The 15,949-nt window shown below is 39.2% G+C and overlaps 2 protein-coding genes across 12 annotated transcripts; one reads left to right on the top strand and one right to left on the bottom strand.

Moving 5' to 3' along the window:
• The first annotated feature begins 8,792 nt into the window (after positions 1-8,792).
• Positions 8,793-12,976, top strand: LOC103338976 (glutamate dehydrogenase 1). Of its 5 annotated transcripts, none has more exons than XM_089042549.1 (11): positions 8,941-9,118; positions 10,132-10,310; positions 10,467-10,630; positions 10,794-10,907; positions 11,020-11,241; positions 11,369-11,443; positions 11,536-11,652; positions 11,750-12,000; positions 12,108-12,183; positions 12,284-12,370; positions 12,471-12,976. In XM_089042549.1, the coding sequence occupies exons 3-11, from the start codon at positions 10,523-10,525 to the stop codon at positions 12,654-12,656; spliced, it is 1,236 nt and encodes a 411-aa protein (XP_088898675.1). In that variant the 5' UTR covers positions 8,941-9,118; positions 10,132-10,310; positions 10,467-10,522; the 3' UTR covers positions 12,657-12,976. The 5 variants fall into 5 exon arrangements, with proteins under 5 accessions (XP_008240473.1, XP_088898676.1, XP_088898675.1 ...); XM_008242252.3 differs by having other exon boundaries at positions 10,470-10,630; XM_008242251.3 differs by lacking the exon at positions 10,132-10,310 and having other exon boundaries at positions 8,793-9,118; positions 10,470-10,630.
• On the bottom strand, positions 12,287-15,949 carry LOC103338974 (chromatin-remodeling complex subunit). 7 transcript variants are annotated; one of them, XR_016122609.1, is made up of 6 exons: positions 15,814-15,949; positions 14,192-14,385; positions 13,869-13,936; positions 13,426-13,563; positions 12,944-13,039; positions 12,287-12,674 (listed from the first exon to the last, which is right to left on the bottom strand). XR_016122609.1 is itself a non-coding variant. In XM_008242249.3 (5 exons), the coding sequence occupies exons 2-4, from the start codon at positions 14,364-14,366 to the stop codon at positions 13,432-13,434; spliced, it is 375 nt and encodes a 124-aa protein (XP_008240471.1). In that variant the 5' UTR covers positions 14,367-14,385; positions 15,814-15,949; the 3' UTR covers positions 12,287-12,674; positions 13,426-13,431. The 7 variants fall into 7 exon arrangements, 3 of the variants coding, with proteins under 3 accessions (XP_008240471.1, XP_016651884.1, XP_008240470.1); XR_016122610.1 differs by having other exon boundaries at positions 12,287-12,680; XR_016122607.1 differs by having other exon boundaries at positions 12,944-13,093.

Below are 15,949 nucleotides of genomic sequence, written 5' to 3' on the forward strand. Positions count from 1 at the left end.
TATCATGAGTCGCACGCCATAGGAAGTTTTTTATCTTTGGCGGGACCTCAGCTTTCCAAATATTTTTCCACATCAAGGGGTCTATCTGTGATGAGGTGGAGGCTTTTCTGGTGGTGGTCTCAACCTCCAGGGCATGGATGTAATGGTACCCGGATCGCACAGAGAATCTGCCGTTCTTTTCCCGGCCACACTAATCTGTCTTCCTCCCTTCCATTCCCTATAAGGATAAGCTGGACAGCAAGCTTCTCCTCGTCAGTAATTGAAGCTTGAATCGGGGTTAAGTTCCAAGATTTGGAATCCTAATCAATTAGAGTTTCCACCCTAGTGTTAGGATCAACTGAGGCTTGCAAGTGAGAGTGGAGTTTACCATCATGAAGGGAGGGAATCCAACGGTCTGTCCAAATCTTTGCTTGTCTACCATTTAGAATTTGCCACCGAGCTCCCTGGAGAATGATCTTTCTTCCCTCAAGCAAGCTTGCCCAAGCCCAGGAAGCACGACCGCCTTTCTTTGCCTCCAAGAAACTACATTCCGGGAAATAACGAGCCTTCAAGAGTTGAGCCCATTGGGAATTCGGCTCCATGATTAATCTCCAACATTTTTTGGCTAGCAAGGCCAAATTGAAATCATTAAAATCTCTAAATCCCATGCCTCCCTGATTCTTTGGAAGCCCCAAAGTAGCCCAACTAATCCAATGCACTTTTGTCTCATCCTGTTTTTGACCCCACCAGAACCTAGCAATCTCATGTTCTAGATTTTGACAGAAGGATTTGGGGAACTTAAAAATTCCCATGGGGTAAGTTGGAACCGCCTGAGTGACTGATTTAATCAGAATGTCCCTTCCAGCTTGTGATAACAAACCTTGCTTCCATCCTCCAATCTTTCGCAGCAACCTTTCCTTCACAAAATTCAGAGCCTCACTTTTTGACCTGCCCCAAAGAGTAGGCAAGCCTAGGTACTTTCCAGTATCCGTAACAATTGACATACCTAGGATAGTTCCTAGCTCTCTTTTCAAGTCGTTGGGAGTGTTGGGACTGAAGAAAACACTAGATTTTCCCAAATTGATCTGTTGCCCCGAGGCTCTGCAGTACCCATTTAGAAGATTCATCATGTTGTGACAATTTTGAGCATTTGCCTTAAGAAACAATAAGGTATCGTCCGCGAAGAGTAAGTGAGAAAGGATCGGGCCATTCCTACAAAAAAAGACCGTGCAATAGCTATGCATCACAAGCTTTTTTTTATTAAGGAAGATAGAGCCTCATTTACAAAAAGGAACAAATATGGTGAAAGAGGGTCGCCTTGACGAATCCCGCGGGTAGGCTTGAAATAGCTTCCTAGCTTGTCATTAATAACCAAAGCTAACTCCACAGATTTGACCAAGCTCATGATCATCCTCACCCACTTATCAGCGAAGCCCAACTTCCTCATCATGGCCTCCAAAAAATTCCATTCGACCCTGTCGTACGCTTTATTCGTATCCAGTTTCATGCCCAATGCATATAACTTGGTGGACTTTCTAAGCTTTAACAGATGGAAAGCCTCATGAGCAAGAAGGATATTGTCTTGTATTTGTCGGTTTGGGACAAAAGCATTTTGAGCAGGGGAAATTATCTCGAGAAGAAACTGTTTCAGTCTATTGGCCATCACTTTTGAGATAATTTTATAGGAATAATTACACAGGCTAATTGGGCGATACTGAGTAACAGACTTAGGATTTGGGACTTTGGGGATTAATACAATGTTGGTGCTGTTTAGGGTAGTGAGATTACAACTTTCAGCAAAAAAATCCTTCACAATGCCTTGAACCTCCCTGTGGATTATGTCCCAGTACTGCTGGTAGAAAATCCCATGATACCCGTCCGGCCCTGGGGCCTTAAGGGATCCCATTTGCATTGCTGCCTCTTTAATTTCTTGAGAGGAGATTTCCTGTAATAATGTAGTGTTAATGTCCTCTGTAACAACAGGATCCACACAAGATAGAATATCCAAGTCATCCTCCACATACTCAGTTGAGAAAAGACCCTTAAAATGTTCCTCAATCACTCTTCTTGTAGCATTTTGCCCGGAGTACCATTGGCCATTATTCCCTTGGATTCGCAGAATACGGTTTTGTCGCCGTCGAGCAATGGTGGAGTGGTGAAAAAAAGTAGTATTCATGTCTCCTTCATTGAGCCATTTTACTCGAGATCTCTGGTGCCAGTATGTCTCCTCCCTAGCCCAAGTCTCATTTAAGTTACTTGTGATTCTTTTGATCTCCTCATAGTTCTCCTCCCACCTTCCTTGTTTATCTTGAAGCTCAGCCTGTAAAACTGCTACTTGTTTCCTATTATTTGTATATTTTTCACGGCTCCACTGGGTAAGCAACTCAGTACACTTTTGAAGCTTTGTTTGCCACTTATCAATCCACTGTCTGTTGACATTAGTACTCCAGCCATGATCGATGACTTGACGAGACTCACGATCCTCCACCCAAAAGGCTTCAAATTTAAAAGCTCGTTTCCCCCTGTTGAAATGATGATCAGTTTCCACAATGATAGGATTGTGGTCTGACCCAATTGCAGGGTAATGGGTAACCGTTGTGTTTGGCCATTCCTCTTGCCACAAATAATTAACTAGGCCTCTGTCAAGCCTTTCCTGTAAAAACTGATCATTTTGCCGTCGTGCTCGCCAAGTGAAGCGCGACCCATTATATCTAAGATCCACCAATGCTACCTTCTCCATAAAGTCACGTAGATATCTCGGACGATTTGGTGGGTAAAGTTGCCCCCCACTTTTTTCAAAAGACCACAGAATCTCATTGAAGTCCCCACCACAAAACCAAGGAATATTCATTGGCTGAAGCTCAAGCTCCAATCTATTCCAAAAGATCTCATTCTCTTCCCTGTAAGGCGTCCCGTAAACCTAGGTGGCCCTGCCTTGTGTGCCCGTGGTCAGATCCGATATTTTTGTATCAATGAAATTTTGAGAAAAACTCAAAATCTCAAGGTTGATATTCGTATCCCACCATAAGCATAGCCCTCCTGCAGTACCAATGGGAGGAATACAAAAGCCATGCTAATAATTGCAACTTCTTCTTACTTTCTCCATCCTATTGTTTCTTGATTTTGTCTCCATTAAGAACACAACAGTGGGTCGGTATTTGCAGATCAACTCCCGCAGAGCACGAACTGTCAAGTCCGACCCAAGGCCTTGACAGTTCCACAAGATGTATATCATGGCTCCCTTGTGGCTGTTGTAGGCTAGCCGCCACCGCCCCGGGTCGAAACACCCGCCTCATAGTTTAACACTTGTTTGCCTCCCTGTTCCCACTGCTCCGCTTGGATGATATTGACTTCTGTAAGGTTTTCTTCCTCAACAGTCACTTGAGACCTTCTTGTTAAGCCGTTAGTGGTACTGGAATCGCCATGGTTGGTTTTCCTTGGCTTATACACCCTCCTTCTTGACTTCCCTTCAGAAACACTCTCTTTTTGATTCTGTCCTCCTTCCTCCGTATTTCCTTTTCTATGGGTATTTTTCTGTTTATTCCCAAGGGAGCCAACGTTGGGTCTCCTCGCATATTCGTTGTGGCGCTTCAAACCTAGATTATGAACCTTGGTGCTGACTTGTGAGACAACCCTTGTAGAAGATACAGTGATTGCTGGCCCGAAAGGATTTTTGAAAAGTGGTTCCACCTGGATTGGTTGCCCAAAGGGCCCAAGGTCCAAACTATCCTCTTTGTGATTGGGCCCGGGCTTGCACCAATTTGTGACAGACTGGTTTCCTTTGGTCATATTGGTATGGGCCCATTCAATACTTCTTTCTGTTGAGTTAGGGCTAAATGGGTCTCAGAGGTATTTGCGGCCGTGTTTTGATCATTTGGAAGCAAGATCACAACATTCGTTGGATTCTCTACTCCTCCAAAGATTTGTCATGGACTTTGGTTGCCCTATGTCAGGTACAAAGGCTCCCTTTGTCTTGTGCCGAGAAGATCCTCGTACCTTCCTTCAAGATCAGCTTCCCCTGCGTGTGACACTCAACATCATGGCTGCTCCCATCAGTCCCAGTGTCCCGCTGCAGACGCCGTCTGATTTGATTGGACGTTGTGATTTTCGAGAGTCACCTCACCTTGCCCAAATTGGTCGTTGTTTTCACGCGCCGCTCCGTCACCACCAGGCCTTCTCCTGATTGTAGCAGCCCTTCTTCTCTCCCAAGGTGCCTTAGTTGGTGGTTTTGGGTCTACAAATTCTCTGATTATCTTCGCTCTTGTCCATTCTCCATACTTCGCATCTATTTCTAGTGAAACTTCAAAGGTACAGGCATCCATACAATGTCCGATTCTTCCACATCTGTAACAAAAGTCCGCTAGTCTTTCGTATTGGTACTCCACCCATGTTTCATAGCCATCGGGCCTTGGTAACCAGAATCCAGCAACGAGTGGTTGGTTTGTGTCCACTTCGATTCACACTCGCAGGAAGCCCCTGAGTTTAGCTGGGTTCTCATACTCCAAAACAGCCCCCGCCTTCTCCCTAAGCTTTATCATATTTTCTTCATGGCTTAAGTTCAGAGGAATACCTCGAATCTAAACCCAATGAGGCACCAAGTCCATGTCCACCTCTTCAATAGCTTTGGTTGGCGGCCACCTTTTGACTGCAAAGCAACACTTCATCACCGACCAGGGGCCGTTGTTAAGAATCCTGTCTACCATTCCTTCGTCTGTCACCGTTATGGCGAACAGATTATCCCTGACCCAGACAATTTTGGTCTCCCCATAGTCCTTCCAAGCCGCTTTTAGGATATTCTTGATAGCCCCTTTGTTGGGTAGTTTCTGGGCAATCACTGCACCCACCAATTTTGGCCCTTCTTCCAAGTTTGAGATCCCCAAGGATCCCTCAAGGTGTTCAACAAGTTCCTCCGTGGTGGGTCTCACTCTTTCAAACCTTCCAGGACCAAATCTCCTCCTCTCACTCATTTTTGGTTGGGATGAGTAAGTGTACTGGGTTTCTGTCTTTAAAGAAATTTTGTGTTTGGGGTATTTGTGGTGTGGTGTAGTTTGATTCTGTTTGAAATTGTGGAGGTGTTTATGATTTTTGAAAGTGTGGTATATGAGGGAAATAAGGATAAGAGGGTACAGTTCCTTGTGGGTAGGCCTTATGAGAAGATTAGAGATGTCAACAGGCTTGTTTATACTTCCATGGGATGGGTTTGCGGGTACGAGGTAGTTGCAAGCCATTAAGGTTGTTGTTAAGGACGTTGCAGATCAAGGGTTGGGTGGGGAAGTATAACGGCTTTTAATGTTCCTGTTTTGCTTCTCGAGAAGCAAACATTGAAAGAGCAGCAGATCTGAGAAGCAAACATTGAAAGAGCAGCAGATCTGCGCGGCGATTTGTAAAAGATTTGTATCCTGGAGGTAATGAATGTGACGATTTGTTGGAGACTTGTAACAGGGACGAAATGAATGTGGTGTTCCGGGGGTGGTGGAAGCATTAATTGAGTGGTTGGGGATGGAATTAATCACCAGCCAGCAAGCGGTGAGAAGGAACTCTCACACAGGAGAGAGAGGCTCTCACGGAGGAGAGAAAACCGGCCATAGGCTTAAGTATAGCAATTTTTCTTTGCATTTGTTACCACATCCAATATATGTATTCAAAAGGGTTAAATAAATTGGAGGGGCCAGGGCCATCCCAGGCCTCAGATACTTCGCCTTTGACCATAGCCACGCACCTTCTCTCTCTCTCTCTCTCTCTCTCTCTCTCTCTCTCTCTCTCTCTCTCTCTCTCTCTGAGTATAAATTTTCGAGTCCTCCAACAAGTAGTCTTGTAATCAATGTCTAGAAGTAGAACACCATCTTTGCTTGCCAACAATGAGAGGAGCGGTACATGCAAAAATACACTTTGACATTCAAGTCAGTAAGTATTCAAGAAGATTGTAGTAGAATTTTAGAATAATATTGTACATTTTTCCCCTTGTGTTGGTGGATTAATTGGCCTTATGGATGCATTTGAGTCTTGGACTCCAAGTCTAATATTATGTGGTTTTTTCCATGATGCACAATCACTCTGTCATAGGCATTAAGTCCCACTAATCTCATGATTTTATTCATGCATGACCATGGACAAAAAATAGGAGAAAATGTCTCTTTATTGTAGCTCAACTTCCTCAAATTTAGGGTGCCAGTGGATTAATATATTGTGGAGTAATTTTTGCTCCAACACATGTCTCATTTTCTCTTTCCGAACACATTTTGTTATCGGGTGTTAACTCTAATGAAAAAGGGCATTAACTTGTAATTTAGACTATCACTTGTATTAAATTAAAAAAATTCATCCACATCTATTTTTCTTGTTTGTTCTCCCTCATCCGTCCCTTCTTCCTTCCTCCAATCATGCCTGCATTGGGCCTAATACACATAAATATATTTGGATATGGACCAGCCCAAAACACTGGATATTATATTTGTGTAGGATCAAGTCGACCCAACTCCTGCATTGCAAATGAGAGCATTGTTTGTTTCTATGGGCTGATCATGGTTTTCAGTAATCTCAGCTTCATGGGTCCTTTTGCTTTCCCTCTCATTTGAATATCTTCGGTTCTTCAAGTTTTAAAAGCAATGATTGGCCGTATGCGTCCTCCGTAAGTATAAATACAAAGGATGGCAAAAGCTTTAGGTGGTAGTGAAAAAGAATCTGACAAGTGCTACTCCGAATGGATGGAATCTATTATATCTTGTGCCCATAGTGGAGGTGGTAGTTTGTACCACACTCTGAGAAGGATTTCCAATTCCATCACAGATTCTCCAAAGATTCCATTATCATCACCAACATTTTGGCCTCATTCTACGTACCATTCATTAATATATATATATATATATATATATATATTCTTCAATTATATTATTTTCAGGTTATTTTTGTAATTCCCTGTCGTTTGCAATTATAAAGGGAAAATAGATAATAAAAAGAAAAGAAACACCCTTTTTGGACAGCAAAAGTTGCTTTTTTATTCCATCAACTTGGGATGTAAGTGGGTTCTGACCCTATAAATAAAGAATCGAATTCCCTGTTTTTGACTCCAATTGAAATCAAATCTCTTTTCAAAGTAAAATTAAAGCTATTTGCACAAGCGATATTAGAAAAGAGGAGAGAATCAAATACAAGACGAGACAATTAAATAAAATATTAACACATAGTTAAATAAGGTATTTGCAAATGAATGACGTTTTATTTTATGCATGAGGTAAGTAAACATGCTTATACAGCCTAGCCCTAGAGAGAGTTCGTGCAAGCAACAAGCTTCTTTTGGATATGTAGATAGGGGCATATATATAGTAGCCTAGTAGGGCTTAGTGGGCGTGGTAGTGCATGCTTCCTTTTTGCCTTGTTTTTATCTCTTTTTTATCACTTTGTACTATACTAGTTTGGTGTAGTGGAGTCGAACCTTTTGACCCTCAGCCTCCATTCCATTGGCTTCACATGTCATTCTTTTTATGGGAAAAACTAGAGCATTTCATCCCCTGATTCTAATGCTTTATACCTAGTAACAGACACTTTTTAGATACGGATTTAGTCAAATTGGTTAGAGCGGATGTGTTCTTCACTTTGCATCAGAATTTCAATCTTATTTCCCGTAATTTAGATTAGATTAAATATATATTTATCTTATGTTAAAGTTTATTGAAAATTAGTCAATGAAGCTACTATATTTTATTTATAAAACGACTATAGTGATTTTTGACATAAAATTTCATTTAAGGTTTCGAAGTGTCCAAATTTTGATGTTTATGATATATATTTACATCATATTTCACTAAGGTCCATTACGATTGAGATGTCTATCAATTATTAAAGGGCTCTCTTTTGTTGTTTTTGGTCTCATAATTCAATCATCATCGTGAATTAACCAGGAAAAATTAATTGGTTAATAGATAACTAGAAAGGAGATACTTTTGATCATTAAATTGTCGTAATTTGAATTAAGAAGTGTTCATCATGCTTTGCTTTATTGATTGAACTTGCCATGTTTTGTATCTTTTCAGCTCATCTCTCTCTCTCTCTCTCTCTCTCTCTCTCTCTCTCTCTCTCTCTCTCTATATATATATATATATATTTATATATATTTTTTTATATATTTTTATATTTTTACACACATATGTTGTTTAGTTAATTAGTGTACTTAGAATTATTGTAGAAGTTTTCAAATATAATGGCTGGCTGTGCAATGTGGGTTTTCCGTCGGATGCACTTACCTCTAGATGCATTCGCCCTTTGTACCTGGCTAGTTCCTTCTATTTTTCTTTATTTCTCTCTCATATGCTTCAGTTAAGGGATTCTTCAAACAAGTTTATTTGAGAGACACCTTTGTACGCCCTATCACATACTGTATTTTAATAATCTAAACCATCTAATTTATAGATATTCTCTCAAAAATCACTTGAATTCAAAACCAATTCAAAAGAAATTTGTAGGAGAAGGACTGTATATATATACCTTATAAGATTGTTTGATAAATAAGATTAATATTGTGTGGAAATTAATTAATGAGTGGGGGGTGGGAAGGCGGTATAGTGATTGACAAGTGTGGAGGTGTGGTGTAGGAATCTGGGAGGTACAAAATCCCACAGGTAGGAGAGAGAGAGAGAGAGAGAGAGAGAGAGAGAGAGCATCGTATATATTCCACCCAATTCTCTTGTATTCTTATGACTCAAATAATCATCACCATTTTTTGCACTTTCCAGAGACTGCAGATAGAAAGATAGACTCTGTCTTCTTCTTTATATATATATATATACACACAGAGAGAGAGAGAGAGAGAGAGAGAGAGAGAGAGAAAATTCTGAAGTAGAATATGGGATTCTTCTGTTTTCGTAGGTAGAGAATTGGATTCTACTTTTTGTCCTATTCTATTCCCTTATTATTGGTTTTTGCTCCATATATACACACACACACACATATTCCTTCACATATGATCTCCACCAAGCTCAACTCTCTCTCTCTCTCTCTCTCTCTCTCTCTCTCTCTCTCAATTCCCTTGAGTTGAGTAGAAGCACACATACTTACCTAATAATATTGAATTGAATTCAGCTGCCGCTGAATTTTGGGCTCATCCTTCTTCTCTCTATATCTCTCTCTTAACTAATAAACCACTGTGAGTAGACTTTAAATTTATTCTTATTCTACACTATCATCTCTCACAATTGTTTCCAAATTTTGCTTTCTTATTTGGGTTTTCTCTTATATCTATCCATCAATATATCTATATATAAATATATAAAGATGTTTTGTGTACATGCAAATATCCAAGAAGTTGAGGGTCGATCCCTCATCATCATCATTATCAATTTCGAGCTTTCCTTAATTAACAAGTAACACTAATTACATGCACGTAAGCATCCATCTTCCGATCTTGCTTCATGTGTCCTGGACATGGAATGAGAGTATACTCACTTCATTTTTATTTTCTACCTCCTTTCAAGTTTCTAAAAATAGTTTTGAACATCCGTTCAATAACGCTATAAGTTTGAGGGTAATGAAGAGTTATCTCTCCTCTCACCCAATTTATCGTCAGGTACATACTAAGTCTTAAAATAAACCTCAAATGCATGCAATTACATGTGAACCATACAATTAAGTAAATATCAACTTAATATTATGTATGCGGTCAAAATTTACACTTCACTTTTTTTGTTATCACTTGATCGTATTTATAGCGATCGTATTTTCTTCACACATACGATATGAGGGACAAGTAAACTATGAAAAAGTTACAAATTATTTTTGAATCGTTAGAATTAGGGTTATTTTTGGCCGAAAACAGTTTCTTACATACGTCTAATTCAAACAGACCCTTTGCCTTTTGCTTTATTGGACAGAAGATGCTTGTGACTTTGATAGATCAAAATAATACCCAATATCACTTCATCATTTTCCAGGTTTCCCTCTCCGTTTTGGTTTGTTGGCTTATTGGTTTATTTAGTCACTACTCACTAGTTGCAAATGTTCTAGTGGTATCACTCTCACATGTCATTCAGTCAACTTTAACTATAATCTCACTTCAGGGGCTCCACCTTCTTTAAATTTATATATGATGTCTTTCTTCTTCTTCTTCTTCTTCTTCTTCTTCTTCTTCTTTTAATAATTTGATTTCATTTTGGACACAAGCGGGGAGATTCGAACTTGTATGCAGAGTGGGGAGCACATCCGCTCTAACCAACTTGGCTAAGCTAGCTAGTTAAGTTGGCAAAATGATGCTCTGGTTGAATAGCACCATTGTTGAATGCAGATGTTTATGATAAGAAAAGCCATCTTGAATTGATGCACCAAAGCACATTAAATTATTTGTAAGCTACAAGAGTTTTATAGAAAATCTGATTTCCTCTATTTCTTATTTTATTTTCTGCCTTTGATCAGCTTGTGCATTTTATTTGTTCGATGTTAACTTGGACGAATTCTTGTAGAGTGCAAATAAATTGATGTATTTTTTTCATCTATCTAAGCAGGCACTGAATAATTGTTAAGTCTTTAGCTTCTCAGACTGAGACTCAGATTCAAGATGAACGCATTGGTGGCAACCAACAGAAACTTCAAGTTGGCAGCTCGGCTTTTGGGATTGGACTCCAAGCTTGAGAGAAGTTTACTAATACCATTTAGGGAAATCAAGGTTAATTATAAATATATTATATTTCTAAATGTATAATCTGATCAGACTCGTGTCTCTCTCCTCTAGTGATTGATAAAGCTTAGTTGTTTACTTAGGAGTGTGCATCGGTTCGAAACCAATATAATTTGGTCATTTGATTTTTGGTTTTGGAACTATTTGACAGGTTGAGTGCACCATACCAAAAGATGATGGGAGTTTGGCTTCATTTGTTGGGTTCAGGGTTCAACATGACAATGCCAGAGGCCCCATGAAGGGAGGAATTAGATATCACCCAGAGGTACTTTGTAATATTACTAACACTTTTTCTTTTTTCTTTTTTTTCTATTTTGTGTAAGAATATTTATGAATATGTATATAATATGTGTTGTATGGATGGAAAATGAATGTAGGTCGACCCAGATGAGGTGAATGCTCTAGCACAGCTAATGACGTGGAAGACGGCGGTGGCTAACATCCCATACGGTGGTGCTAAAGGAGGGATAGGATGTGATCCAGGGGAGTTGACTGTTTCAGAACTAGAACGGCTCACCAGAGTTTTCACCCAAAAGATACATGATCTTATAGGCATCCACACTGATGTTCCAGCACCAGATATGGGGACGGGTCCACAGGTTCACCATCCCACATTTTCCTTTCCGTATTTTACAAGACTAAATTTTATCAACTTGAATTTCAGACCGACCTTTTTATCAATTTTCCCTTCTCTTTTTTTTTTGGGTTTTCGGTGTCTAAAAACAGACCATGGCATGGATCCTAGATGAGTACTCAAAATTTCATGGCTACTCACCTGCCGTAGTGACTGGAAAACCTATTGTGAGTATATATGTTGGTGAACAAGTGCCTACCACATTCTTCTCTTTGCTAAAATCATGATGTTGGCTAATATTGTCTCTTGTGTAAATTAGGATCTTGGTGGATCTCTGGGAAGAGATGCAGCAACGGGAAGAGGAGTGCTTTTCGCAACAGAGGCTTTACTCAATGAGCATGGAAAGAACATCTCCGGACAACGGTTCGTTATCCAGGTGCACTTCTACACAACACTAGGCTCCTAGTCAATTAATCACATCTCTAAACTGAAATAAATTGAAGAATTGAATGGTATATTTGCATCAATCTCAGGGTTTTGGGAATGTGGGCTCCTGGGCTGCCCAACTCATCCATGAGAGTGGTGGCAAAATAGTTGCAGTGAGTGATATCAGTGGAGCCGTAAAGAACAGCAAAGGACTAGACATTCCAAGCCTACTCAACCATGTGAAGGAGAAGAGGGGTGTCAAGGGGTTCCATGGTGGGGACCCAATAGATCCCACCTCAATATTGGTTGAAGACTGTGACATTCTCATTCCAGCAGCCCTGGGAGGTGTCATCAACAGGTACTACTTTAAACTTTAGAAATATTGGAAACATCAAGATTTTTTGCCAGCATGCATGAGGAAAGCTTAGAGCAAGGAAATAACCTAAATGTTGTTCTTGAATGAAGGGAAAATGCAAATGACATAAAAGCCAAGTTTATCATTGAAGCAGCTAATCACCCCACTGACCCCGAGGCCGATGAGGTTAGTGCTAAATCGCCTGATAATTAAAGTTACAGAGGCAGGGAACAGTTAAGCAAGTAATCTTTAGTTCTAATGATGATTATAATCTCTTAAATTGCAGATCTTATCAAAGAAAGGTGTTGTAATTCTTCCCGATATATATGCAAACTCTGGAGGAGTTACTGTTAGTTACTTTGAGTGGGTACAGGTATCATACATATCTTCACATCACTTCTTATTCAACTCTGAACAACATTCTAACTTCAGCAAATATAGTTTTACTAAATTTGGTGGGTTTTGCGGTGCAGAACATCCAAGGTTTCTTGTGGGATGAAGAAAAGGTGAACAATGAGCTGAGGACTTACATGACCAACGGCTTCAAAGATGTGAAGGAGATGTGCAAAACCCACAACTGTGACCTCCGGATGGGAGCCTTCACGCTTGGGGTTAACCGCGTTGCAAGGGCAACTGTCCTCCGAGGGTGGGAAGCCTAACCCTGAGCTGATCGGTACCTGCCACTTTGAATAAATATGAGGAATCTCATGAGGCTCCTCCTATTCATGTTTACCGATGTGGTATTGCTATTGTTGCATGGGAATAACTTGAAAAATAGTTTCCTTAATATTTTTGGGTTGCATCAATATGCTTCCGAGTTTTATGAGTTCCGTAAATTTCATTAGTTTCATTTTATTTGGTTACATAAGTTGTAAGGACAAGGTCCTAATCCCTAAGGACCTAAATGTTGTTGTCCTAAATTAGGGTAGACACAACATTGGCTTACATTGATCAATGATGTATTTGTGTGATTCTGTCATTTCAAAACGAGCAGTTGTTTTCTGTTCCTCCTTTAGCATCAAATTGGTGAATAGTAAGAGTCCTAATAACAAACAGCCCAAATTGATTACTCTAAAATCACCCTTTTCAACTGATCCTGAAATTAGATATCAGGAAGATGTGAGAGAGGGAGAGAGATCAAAGAATATTCTAGTATTTGACATTCAGGTCCAGTTTGTATCATTACTTCATTTTTTTTTATTACTAAATTTCAAATAATATACTCATATTACACATCAAAAATAAACTTGGGAACTGGAAAATGCCAAACTATGATATACACTAGTGTATCTCTGATATTATTTAAATTATTAATACTTCAAGGCAAATTTCCTTTTAAGCATAGATACCACAGTTACAATATTATCAGTTTCAAGGATAATTGAAGCCGAGAAAAAGTGAATCCTGCCTAGGGAATCTGAAAAGTACCAAATGTTACTTCAAAACCACAGCAGCATTTCTGAGAGCCAGATATCTTTGGACATATTCATTGGGGAGAGATCTTATGAGCTTGAAGATATCAGCATTGGCATAGCGGAGGCCGGTCCTTGGGTCATAGTAAGGTGCCTGCATGGTGCACAGAAGCAGATCATTCATCAATCTCCACTGAATAGATAACGAAATTGGTAATATGAATAGAAAAGCTTTGGACATTTTAATATTCAATATATTTGTTAACATCAATAGGAATGTGTGTCATAGAAATTCTCCTTAGAACCCTTGATCAGCTCAATAACTATACAGCGAGGAAACATAACAGGCAACATATGAATGCCTGGCTGGAGCTCAACTCAGCCAAGTTTCATCTATTACTAAAAGGATGTGCACAAGTACTAGGAGGTATCCATATCTTCGCAAAAATTTCACAATACCTCATATCCTGTTATATCACAAATTCTCTTGCATGGATGCATAGAGGGCGGTGACTCTATATTAACATCTGCAAGCATGGGACATTTGAAAAAAAAAGAAAAATGAGAACACTTGCCATTAGTATGCTTAAAATACTAAGCTAAAATTATATGGTTTCTACACAAACTAGAAAATTTCTTACGCGCTATTACAGCCATACTAACGGTCACCGTTAATTCAAAATAGCAAAGAGGGATACCATCTTGAGCACTAGATTTTCAGTTTGAATAATGTAAGGGGGTAAAAGTGAAAGCTTGAAGTTAACTATATAAGTATTACTTACAATTGGGTTCATTGGGTGGGTAATTCTGGTAATTCTCGGCCTGAATGATCTGCTTGAGGTGTTTCCAGTGTCTCCCTCTTGATTGGCCTTTTGGGTACTTCTCATACATCTGAATCCGCTTGAAGCTCAAGTGGGTTGGCAACACCAGCTCTGCATGAACCACCTCGGGCTCCATATTTGTACTTGTAAAATCTCTATGCCAAAATTGATAAAGAGCAAAATTATTTCCTGACCCCAAAGTTACAGAACCACGTCCACTCCAATCAACAACGGGGCTGAGTTGGATCGATCAACTCCCCGAGTTAACTCGTCAAAGTTAACAAAGCCAATACTCAAAATTAAAGATCTGGAATGTTGTGTTATTCTTGTTTGTTAACAAATAGTATATATATTTTTGGATGATATACGATATAAGACCATAGTTTGTTCGCTAAAATAGTCAATTGAAGCCTTTCAGGCTTGAAGAACAAAGGTCGATAAACATAATTCATTAACTCTATTTTTTTTAATCAATATTGGGGATTTGAAGAAAGTCCCCCCTAATTCAGCTTGTGTAAGATCCACTATGCTTTTTATGCATTCATTGATTCTTTCCTTTTACACTGATGGTATATCCTTGAAATATAAGAAACATAACATTGAGAAATAGTAACATACATCTCGAAAAGAGTATATAAAACCCACACTCAAAATAAATAAAGAGCAAAATAGACAAGTAGTGTAGGAATAACAGTAGTATTAAAACCATACTGATAAAGAGAGCTTTTTTGGTAAAAAGACCCACGAAACAGAAAAACTAAACCTGCATCTCATGCATACACAGAACTATAAGAAATGCGCGAAAGTAAAATGATCGTAAGGGATAAAATGACAAGATCATCTGGTAAGACAAAGAAATCCAAGGTTAAGGGTTACTGGCTACTATTAACAAATGGAAACCTCCATGTTTGCAACTATTGGTTTCGGATTTGCAGCAACAAAGAACCAGAGTATAAAGTCTACTTCAATTTAACAGCTAAACAAAACAAACAAAAAGGAAAATTCGAATGTGATTTAATTTACTTGGAATCCTTGCAGGTTGAAGCCTTAAACAAGAATTTCAAGCAGAAAATCCCGTCGTCGCTAGGCATGGCATACAAAGCTCGACCATACATACCATAAAAAAAAATCTCAACCCATCATGTCATAACAAAACAGCAGTGTGCTCTTATCCTATATCAACTTTTGGTTTGATTAAAAACATGCATGTACAAATATCAATACAACTAGAATAAGCAGTAGGGATTATACTTTCCAGTATACAGAAATGCAATTAGAAAGTAAATAGAATTATAAACTCAACTAATACAGGCTTGATAATAAAACTTCTGCCAAAGAGAAAAAAAAAACTATAATAGCAATATCCATTCACTAAAACTCTGCCACAATGAAAATCTACTCTTTACCTAGGTTCTCATACCTATAATATCTAATTAAAACTGCCCTAACCCAATTCATGAAATCTCAAATACTTTGGTCCCAACAAACTTAGGAATCCATGAAAGCATCAAGATACAACGGTAGAATAAAAAAGGAAGAAATATACTTTTTTCAATCAAAAATCTAGGACCCGTTTTGTATACCTGCGTTGCGATGCTGCAATGATTTTGCTTTGGTTCAGAATCAGAACCCACTTTTGAACCAGCGTGAGGTGGCCGGAAACGTCGACGGCGACGGTGACAGCGGCTGCCGAAACTTCCCGTCTTTCCAGCCGCCAAT

The sequence above is a fragment of the Prunus mume genome, linkage group LG8 (assembly GCF_029339155.1).
Source record: "Prunus mume cultivar Tortuosa linkage group LG8, ASM2933915v1, whole genome shotgun sequence".
Lineage (NCBI taxonomy): Eukaryota > Viridiplantae > Streptophyta > Magnoliopsida > Rosales > Rosaceae > Prunus > Prunus mume.